Source organism: Grampus griseus (genome assembly GCF_964374135.1).
Source record: "Grampus griseus genome assembly, chromosome: 12".
Lineage (NCBI taxonomy): Eukaryota > Metazoa > Chordata > Mammalia > Artiodactyla > Delphinidae > Grampus > Grampus griseus.
The window spans coordinates 34765484-34776239 of NC_139006.1; the positions used below are offsets into that span (position 1 = coordinate 34765484).

The following is a 10756-nucleotide window of genomic DNA, read 5'->3' on the forward strand; positions in this document are numbered from 1 at the left end:
CCTCTGTGTTATCACAGCAGCAAAGGCTCCTCGAGTGGGCCTCACCCAGCTCCCCTGCCTGACTGATGAGATTTTTTTTTTTTTTAAGGGCTATTAGGAAAAATTTCACCAAGACTCTACACACCCAAGAAAGCGGATGGGGGCCGGGCTGGGTGGATGCTGATAAACCCCAGTGAGTTTGCAGTATCAGAGGGAAGTGAATACAGGGGAATAACCCTGCCTTACATCTGGGGTCCTCCGTGTTCTTACCAGCGAGGCAGCTGCTCTGCACACTGGACGCCCCCGAACGCCTCAAATACTAACAGCAGTCAGCTGGACCAAGCTGAGTGGGAGGGTCCAGGAAGGAGAAGAAAGACAGTGCTGTTTGCCACCAGCCGTGCACCCAAGCATGGCCAGCCCACGTGGAAGGGGGCTCTAAGGGAGCTCAGGCCCTCCCCTCCCCCTCCCATCACACCAGGGCTGTCAGTGCCACAGCGTCACACATGGTCGCGCGCACACACACACCCCCTCGGGCCACTCCTCAGAGGGTGTGGGTTTAGACAGCAAGGGGTGCGGGGGTGTGGGGTGGGAAGAGCCTAAGGCTTAGAAATGACAGACCTGGATTTGGGGGTCCAGGCTCTGCTACTTCCTGACTACATGCCCTCCTGTAAAATTGGGATAATGCCCTGGGGTTGCTGTAAAGATGGAAGATAATGAACATAAAGGGGCTCATCACGTTACAAGGATGTGCTCTGGGGAGAGATTCTCACCAAGTCAGCCCTGGACACTGTATCAATCCTCCCAAGAACATCAACCTGCCCAATTCCCACCTCACAGGAAGAATTCTAAGTCGCCCACATCCCCATGTCTCCCAAAAGGTGTCCCTAAAACCAGCCCATGACCAAGACTGACCCTCTCCATGCTCAGGTGCCGCTGCGGAGACCCCAGACTCGGACGTGGATCCCCAGGGACCATCCCAAGTGCTACGTGGTGGGTGTGTGTGGGGGGCAGAGTGACAGTGACAGTCTACCAAACGGGCAGAACTGCCAGAGGTTTTTTTTTTTTTTTTACAATGAATCAGAAAAACTCTTCAATGCAATGAAATTTTAAAAGATTTATGCCTTCCTTAACACGGAAGTGTAAAGTGAAACAATGATCTCAGAGGGAGAAAAAATCCTTAGATCCATCTTAAGAATTAGGAGTAAATGGTAAAGCACGACCCAACTTTACGCTACTTCAGAGTCTACAGCTGCTGCCCTTCCTCCTCAGCGGATAATTATCACCAGATAATTCCCCTTATCTCCTCTTCAGGTCCGATCAGCCACCCTTAGGAATTAGCTGAGGGAAGACAAAGCGGTGTCTGTTGACACAATCCTGTGCTTTGGGGATCCAGACCGCTCCCACATCTAGTGCGCAAGAGACACAGACCGACAGATAGAGCCCTCATTTTAAATTCCTAGTGACAGAAAAGTCTTCATAAGAATTAAGAATTCTCTGCACACAAGAATGGTATCACTACCTCACAAGCATCAGGACATGAGTTTTTTTTGTTTTTTTTTTTTTTGCGGTATGCGGGCCTCTCACCTCTGTGGCCTCTCCCGTTGCGGAGCACAGGCTCCAGACGCGCAGGCTCAGCAGCCATGGCTCACGGGCCCAGCCGCTCCGCGGCACGTGGGATCTTCCCGGACCGGGGCACGAACCCGTGTCCCCTGCATCGGCAGGCGGACTCTCAACCACTGCGCCACCAGGGAAGCCCAGGACACGAGCTTTGAATGGTTTTTCCGGAAGCATACTTTTACCTCCATCCCCCGGTGACAAGTTTCAAGGTGGTGGCTCAGCCGGGGGGCACAGGTGTGGCTTCCCCAATGTCTCAAGCTCTACCACTCCAGCCTCCCTAGTAGTATCCTTTAAACAACCAGCCTAACAACCCAAACAAAGAAAGCAAATCGGCCAGTGATTTCATAACATAAGAAACTGCACAGCACGGTGGACAGTGTGAAAAATGATGTGGTCCACTGTATCCTCACAAATGACCCCCGGGAAAGAGAGTAAAGCACATGGGCGTGAACACACATGCACATGCTTGCACACAGACCAACGATGCTCACTCACTTTTATATGGGAATTGCCTTCCGTGAAAGAAGGTGGAAATGTTCCTAGTAGTTGAGTAGTATGCTAGTGACAGAAGGCACACACTCAGACACACACATATACACACTCTCTCTCTCTCTGTGTCTGTCTGTCTCTCTCTATTGTTACAGGGACAGAGGCCGGTCCACAAAGGCCAGGTTTGGAGGCAGCTCAGCCACTTACCTGTCAGGCGACCACAGGAAAGTCAGGGAACTTCTTGCCTTGTTTATTCATTGGTAAAATGGGGACAGTGGTATTCATCTTGAAGGGATGTTGCAAGAATTAAACTAACATATGGAATGAACAGCCTTAACACAGTGCCTGACACACAGAAGGTTCTTTACGGCTTCAGGAAAGTGATTACTCAAAATGTCCACAAATCACACAGAAACCCTCTCTGCTCCCAGTTTCACAGGACGACACCCAAATTCACAGTCTGGAATCTAAGTCTCTCCATATATGCAAACGGAGCATCGTCTAAACCTTCCGGAAGCATACCCGTGCTAGGTCCCCACAGCCCATGGCGGCTGAGCGCCCAACGCTTCGCCGGGCTCAGAAGTTCTCCTCTTGTTGCAGGACTTCCCCATCGAACCCCTCGTTTCCCTGACGATTTCCCCTCAGTCTCAGAGCATATTCAGTCTCTCCCTTTGGCTTTTTCACTTTTGTCCTAAAACATGCCGAGTTTTCTAATTCTTCACCTGCTCAACTTCCTTTTTCCACCAAAACCTTTGCAACACACTTGATCCCTGGTAAAGGGGTTTCCTCACGACCCATGCCCTGAATCTCACCCAAGTTACAAGGCCTATACCCCCCGCTGACCTGAAGTTGCCTCCTTCTGCATAAGCAAATCTTCCTGCTGCCTAAAAGCCCTGGCCTTTCTGGTCCCCTCGGCCTTCCGGGCTTCTCCTCCCGGGGTCTCTAAGATGGATCTCCCTCCTCTGAAGTCTTGGCTTTGCTCTCTCTCCTCTCTTGGCTTCTCTTCCTCCGTTCTCTCCACCGCCCCTAACAATTCAGCTCTGCTCCGACTCTGTGAAGTCCTCACGGGCTCCTACCTGCTTCTCCCAGACACTCGACTGTCACCAGCAGCTAAACTTCACTCCTCATTCAAGCATCTTGCCAGCCTCCACGCCTGCACGTCCCACACCCGGAAAGGATCCCGCAGTAACTCCAGGCTGAGTTTCCCAAGAACCTTCACTTCCACAGGTCTCAGGTTCTAAGGATCAAATAATGAAAACCTGACAACACCTGTGAATTGAGAGGCGTTACTCAGGCTCCTGGACTCATCAGAAACACCTGGGAAATTCCGTGTTAAATGCCCCTTAGAACCAGAGACACAGGCAGTGTGACAGCACTGTGCCCTCTGACAGGTTACACAACTCAATGTGACCAAGAGCAATTCAATTTCGACCTCATGCTCTGCCTACAGCAAGTGGGGAATCTCTTCTAAGTTTCTGCTTGTTTTGTTGGGAAGGGGGGTTGTTTGTTTTTCCTTTCAGTTCTCACCCCAGCCCATGTGCAATGATCCAGGGACCACTACCACCTCATAGGCCTGAAGGCTCATCTACTGCCTTCTGACATAAGGTTTCCTGCAGCACAAGTTCCAGTCTGTCCCTCTGCTTTGCCCAAGACAGATCCGCCTACTGGCTATTCTTTGCTGTAAAGACAACTGTGCTCTGAGACAATCAGTTTATTCTTAGGGGAAAACAATTAATTTCAACCATCACATGCGTTCCCCAACAGCCACTGATTCACATCAGCTCATCCTCTGATATCTGGCTTACACAAAAACACAAAGACTTGCCAGATGACAACTGAATGAACGTGATGTATGTAACAAAATCTGTACTCTGTTGCTTCACTTCCTCTTTTTTTTTTTTTTTTTAAGACAGTGAAACCTTTATAAGGAAGAAGATTAATTCTTCCCTTGGTCTTTAAGGACCATTCTCTCCTGACAACCACTTAGCTGAATCCCCCAAATCTAACTTGAAAAAACAACAATCGCACACTGTCAAGCAAGTTGTTCCTGGGGACTTTAGAAATCTACAACACCTACAACCGAAGAGGTCAGTTTTATGGGGACATTTGGACAAAACTCGCCTGTTCACTGGCTAGAGCAAACCTCTAGAGCAAACCTCTCAGCTAATCCTACATGTAAGTTTTCAGCAGTATACATTTTGGAATCTTCTCTGTGCCCCAGAACACACAATATGGATCTAATTAGGCCCAGCTGCTTTACGTTAGTAATAAAATTGAAAGAAAAAGAGAGAGAGAAGTGGAGGTCGTTGGCTTTGTTCGTCCCCTCCTATGCCCGGCGATGGCCAGGCCGGTGCATCCCCAACGCTGACTCCAGGCAAAACACGCTCTTTAAAAACCCCAGCGAGCCTGGTACCCTGCTCAGCGCTGAAACTTTTCAGCTGCTGAGTTTTCACTCGCTGGAAGAGATTTACTGAGCGGCTGGAGCCCAGCGCTCTGACCCCACCCCCGCGGCCCCGGCGCGCCCCGCCCGCCCCTCGGCTCCCGGGACTTACACGAGCGCGGACGGACAGGGCATCTGGTTCCAGGCACAGTTGTACTGAGCCTGAATAAAACTCTCACTTCCTTCCAGCACCGAGCAGCTCACGTTCTTGTTCACGATGTAGGCGCACCAGTTCCTGGGGTGGAGAGAGAGGGAGAAGGGCACGGTATAAACCGGGAGAACAATGAGGCTGGGGGAGACGGGACGAGCCGACCCGGCGGCTGACCGCGCGGGGCTCGGGGAGCTCGTCGTCCTCGCGGAGGCGGGAGCACGACCAGCAGATATTCGGACGGTGCGCGGGTGCGCCTTTGGAGAGAGTGCACCTTTATCCCACAAAAGACAGACGGGAAGAGCCCCCACGGCCCCAGGGGCCCCAGTAATTCCCGGGGGGAGTTTCCTGATCGCCCTGCTCTGCGGGACACTCCCTGCGCCCCACGGCCCCGGAGGCAGCACTGCTGGAGGCGAGGGCGAGGTTGCCCGGGACGCCCCGCGCCGGCCACGGAGCGCGCGGCCACCGCGGAAGAGGCGCCGCCCCGGCAGCCCGAGGGGGAACCCCGGCTGCGGCTCCTCGCCTCGGCAGGGCAGCTTCGGGGCCGGCGGCCGGTCGGGGAAGGGCAGGCGGGGGCCCACGGCTGTAGGCCGTCCTGGGGCAAGGAGAGGCCGCGCACTTACTTGTTCCTGGCGCTGGGCCGCGCGGGGTGCCTGGGCTGAGGGTCGGCGTGGCACAGCCCTGCGCCGCCCAGGGCCAGCAGCGCCAGAGCCCAGAGCCAGGGCGCGCGGGGCCGGGGCCGTGTCCGCTGCCACATTCTGTGCGCGGCGGGCGCGACCAGCCGGCCGGATCCGGAGCGCGGGTCGGGCGAGCGCCGGGAGGTTGCGGGCTGCCCGGGCGCGGCCGAAGGCAGGAGGCTCGGGCGCTGCGCGGCGCCCCCACCCGCGCTCCGCGGCCGCCCCCTGCGGCTTCTCGCTCCCACTTCTCCTTTTCCGCCCCGTGCTCCCGCGCTTCTCCCCCTCAGTGACGCACAGGTCCCCCCGGGTGCCGCCCTCTTTATTTCACTTCCCTCTCCGGAACGTGACTCTCGCTCCACCACGTCTGTCTCCAGTCCTCTTGCTTCTCGGCAGGGGGTTGTGGGGCGTGAAAGGGCTGTAGGGTTTGGGAGAAGGGTCTCTGTTACAGAATTTCCAATTACTCATTCCTTTGGTCTCATCCCAGGAGCGGGGCAACTCCGCCTCCCACCTTCCAGCAGGCGCGCCCGGCCCCTCGGGAAGGGCCGCCGTCAGCGAGTCTGGCGGTCCACACGTCGGGCCTGGGTGCCGGCTTCCCAGGGCGAAGGAGGAACATCTTTATCAGTCCTTTATCGGATTCCGATTTCCTCCTCTGGCAAGACGCGGCCATTCCTCCGCATTTGAACCTGAGAGTTTAGGGGAAATGAACGCGGGTCCCCTTCTCTTTCTTTCCCTTACGCATCCATTAAATAGTTTCTAAGTCAACGTGCGGGGCAGCAGGGGACACTGGAAGCGACAGCCCCACAACTTCCCAGCAGATTCTGAAGCACAGCATCCGGCTCTAGTATACAGATCATCTCTCGCAGCCTCTGCTTCTGATGTCCTATTCTGAACTTTCTTTTTCTATCAATATTAAAGACATTTACCCCACAACAATCGCCTTTGCTTCTAGACAGTTCAGACACTGCTAGACATTTGTCGTTTCACTTGCTTGCATATTTTCTGCCTATTTTTTTGGGGCAGTTTTCAATCCTGTTAGTTAATGATTATATAATGAGCCATAATTATAATTTACCATAGATCTTAAATTTTCCTTTAAAAATACTACTTAATGGCTGTATAGTATTTCATTTTATTTCTGCCTGTTTTTGAGTTACACTAATCTCTACCAATTTCTTTTGGGGATGAAGCAACTCTGCAGAAGAATGTTACATAAAATCCCCACTGGAGTGTTGTGTTCTTGGGGTGAGAACTATATATTGATATTTGAGTTAACTTACTGCATCTAATGAACCGGAGTGGGGTTATGTGTAGACTGCATAGATTAACTGCAATATCTGTGAGTTGACGGGACACTGTTGGCTGTGAATTGTGATGTGGACCATAATAACACTCTGCTATGTTCCCTACTGTAACTAGATGAAACTAGTGGTCCATTTTACTTGATATGCTTTGATGATGTTGTAGGGCCTTTTGATTTGCAAATAGAAGAAAATTCCCTAAGTAGAAACTTCACAAGAGCGAAGCAGAAAAATATACCATGTAAGGACATAGTCTGTCCATGAACTCTCTAAATGGAAGATCATGCAAATAATGGACTGATGTCATCCCAGCCTTCGAAAGAGCCACCCTGAGGGGGAAGGAACAGAAGGGGATAAAAAGCTGTCTTGCATAACCCTATCTCTATCTTTCTGCGTGGCTTCCCTATCCTTCCCATCCTAACACCATTTTTGTCCATGAAGTGTCTTAGGGAAGAAGCAGAGCACAGAAATGAAGGAGAGGGACAGAAGGGGAAAAATGGAGGAAACACACAAGTTGTGTATGTCTACAGCTGACAGCTAACAAACCACAACTTCTCTTAAATACTGGTAATTCTCAAACTTGAGAGTGGGTCAGACTGATCAAATCACATCTAGTTTTTTCATTGACTCAAAGTTATACCGGGAAGCTGTCTTCCAGTCCAAGAGTTAGGGACCAACTTTTTATTGAGATGACCACGACACCAAATTTAATCAGCTATAAATGGCATTTATCAGTAAATAAATGTTATTCTGAGAATCTGGTACGGGCGAGGCACCTTGCAAAAATAGTAAGTCATGGGTGAGTGAACACGGACGGGGGGCTGTGTTTACAGAGCTCCCAGGCCTTCCTGTGCAACGAACCATGTGATGTTTCTGATGTGCAGTCAGATAAGTTAGACAATATTTGTCCCATGCATCTCTCTAGACACATCTCCACGGGTACCCACTGTGGGGCTGCTCTGGGAAGATGGAAGACTTGAGGCCAAGATCTCAAAAGACCCTTTTCTTTTTTTCTTCTCTAGCCAGAGGAAGGGACCCTTCAGACTCAGGAAACAGAGAGACTTCCAGAAGAAGCAAAGCAGGAGAGGCTTCCTGGGGAGAGGGTGGAAGCACCTCAAGAAACAGTCTAACTGGGCAGATCATCTGGTCCCAGTCATAAGCAACAGAGTGGAAATGATGGGCAGAATGCTGCACGTGTGAATTCTTTGTAAGCCGCCAACTTCCTCAAATAAGCACTTGAAAGCTGTCAGTTTCCTGTAACAATCCAAAGTAATTTCTTTCTCTTTTAAAACAAACATGCCCCATAGTGACTTATATTCTTGATTGTGTCACCAACTTACAGAACCGAACTTGGGTCTGCTCTCCCCATGAGCAGCAAAGCCAATCTACTGATACCGGGTTGTGGTGAAGGAAAGTACAGCATTTATTGCAGGGCACCAAGCAAGGAAAACAGGCAGCTCATGCTCAAAAGACTCGAACTCCCCTTTGGCTTTCAGGGAAGGGTTTTAAAGGCAACATCTGGGGTGAGGGTCGCAGGATGTGTGATCAGCTCGTGGACTTTCTTTTGATTGGCTGGTGGGGAGGTAACAGAGTGATGTGGCAGGACCCTTAAGCATCAGTCCTCTGGTTCCACGTGCTTATGGTCAGCATCCTCCACCTGGGTGGGGGGGGGGTGTCTTAGTTCCTGCAGAACAACTCAAAAATATGCGTCAGATTGTTGTGTACATCCCTTGAGGAGGAACTAGGACTCTGTTTTATTGCTCAACTGTTGTTTAAGCTACCATTACTTTTCTTGCTTGACTGCTTTTCCTTTGTTTCTGCATTCCCTCACTTCTCTAATTAGTAACTGCTTGAGTCTGCTCTTTGGAACGCAGGCAAGGCCTGAGAGACTAAAGCCTTTTTCTCTACAAAGAAGAAACAGGGAACACAGAGGGGCTTTTGTACCCAGGGAGGAATCACAGGGTCCTGCTAGGTTACAATCTCCACTTCTTTTTTTTTTTCTCTTTTTTTTTTTTTTGCGGTACGTAGGCCTCTCACTGTTGTGGCCTCTCCCGTTGTGGAGCACAGGCTCCCGAGCACAGGCTCAGCGGCCATGGCTCACGGGCCCAGCCGCTCCGCGGCATGTGGGATCTTCCCGGACCGGGGCACGAACTCATGTCCCCTGCATCGGCAGGCGGACTCTCAACCACTGTGCCACCAGGGAAGCCCCTTTTTTTCTTTTTTTTTAAAATAAATTTATTTATTTTATTTATTTATTTTTGGCTGTGTTGGGTCTTCGTTGCTGGGCACGGGCTTTCTCTAGTTGTGGCGAGTGGGGGCTACTCTCCGTTGAGGTGCATGGGCTTCTCATTGAGGTGGCTTCTCTTGTTGCGGAGCACGGGCTCTAGGCACACGGGCTTCAGTGGTTGTGGCACATGGGATCAGTAGTTCTGGCTCGCGGGCTCTAGAGCGCAGGCTCAGTAGTTGTGGCGCATGGGCTTAGTTGCTCCGCGGCATGTGGGATCTTCCCGGACCAGGGCTCGAACCTGTGTCCCCTGCATTGGCAGGCGGATTCTTAACCACTGCACCACCAAGGAAGCCCTCCACTTTTCTTGATATGCCTCAGTCCTGAGGGGAACAGGGGCTGGACAAGAAAGGGAATACGGTTTTGTTTATTTATTTTTGGCTGCACGCGGGCTTTCTCTAGTTGCGGTGAGCGGGGGCTACTCTTCGTTGCGGTGCGCGGGTTTCTCATTGCAGTGGCTTCTCTTGTTGCGGAGCACGGGCTCTAGGCACACGGGCTCAGTAGTTGTGGTTCGCAGGCTCTAGAGTGCAGGCTTAGTAGTTGTGGTGCATGGGCTTAGTTGCTCCGTGGCATGTGGGATCCTCCCGGATCAGAGCTCGAACCTGTGTCCCCTGCATTGGCAGGTGGATTCCTAACCACTGCAACACCAGGGAAGTCGCAAGAAAGGGAATAAGATTTCGGATAGAGAGGATAATCATAAACTCAGTAGGGGAATTCGGATTTAGGGGGACTCAGTCCCATTAACTAAAGCAAAAATGCAAAGTAGAACTATTTCATAAAATCCATTCCTTCACTATTGGTCATGATAAAAGAGCTCATCAGGCTCTGTACTTGGGGGGTACTTCTCGTGAAGCAGTGAGCCTGCTGGACCCCTACCACACCCAGACTCCCTTCAGTTGCCTGGAGGAGGAGAGTGGGTGACCATTACAGAGGCAGCAGGCGGGTTCATTGCCTCCACCCCACCACCAGTCATCTGGGCACAAGACATTTGATCAAGATGAACTGATCTGCATCTAGGATGTGGTCAAGAGTCATATGACTTGGCCTGGGTGTCCCAACCTACTCATTCCTCATCTTTTGTTTTCTAGAACTCAAAAAAAGTCTCCCCTGATTTCTAGCTGTAATTTTAGGTGTCTTAACTTCTTTGTGCTGTTTACTAATGATGAAAAACGGAAGTCCTTGAAGATAAGATATCTTGCATAAATTTTGATTGCAAAGCATTTCTAACATAATACACCCTCAGAAAATGTCTTACACATTCTTAAGTTAGTGATCTTTGTTTATTTGTTTTTGTTTTTTTAAGTGCGGTTGGGTAGGGAAGGAGAGACAGAAATGCCTCCAAGGAAAATGAACTGGCTGCACCACGTAGCTTGGTCTCTGCTTTGGAACGCCAAGATTTGGTTGATACAATTTTGTGTAGCTCCATTCGCCATAGGCACAGCATTTGACAAGGCACCTTTGGAAAGAAGTCAGTGAGTCCCCAGACTTCAAAATTTACAAACAAGGGCTACTTTCCCATCTTGTCAAAGGCTTTGCTCAAATAGACCCAAACTGAACAAAGAACAGTCGCTCTCTTCATTTTTTCCTACCTGTATATTTGCAAATATCCCATCAGCTATACAGAGCTAAAGATTCAAAGTCTCTTTATCTTCTGAACCCAAGACTGATCTTATTTATCAATTGATTGATTTAATAGCATTGTGAAAGATGATGGCCATTATGTTAATCATCTTTCATGAGAGATGCCAGGAGCATACCTCCCTTTATTGGTCAGGGGTGTGTGCCTTAATACATGCTAAACTATCATCTGAGACCTTCAAAACT

General features: G+C 50.6%; 1 protein-coding gene across 1 annotated transcript in view; it reads right to left on the reverse strand.

Annotated features, from left to right (window-relative positions):
- EMILIN2 (elastin microfibril interfacer 2) overlaps positions 1–5430 on the reverse strand; it is a gene marked incomplete at its 5' end in the record, with an annotated part of 50310 nt that extends 44880 nt beyond the window's left edge. Inside the window, 2 exons of the mRNA XM_082668436.1 lie at positions 4638–4760; positions 5297–5430. Of these exons, the coding sequence (XP_082524562.1) occupies positions 4638–4760; positions 5297–5430 (257 nt within the window). The remainder of the gene's footprint in view (positions 1–4637; positions 4761–5296) is intronic.
- Positions 5431–10756: the final 5326 nt, after the last annotated feature.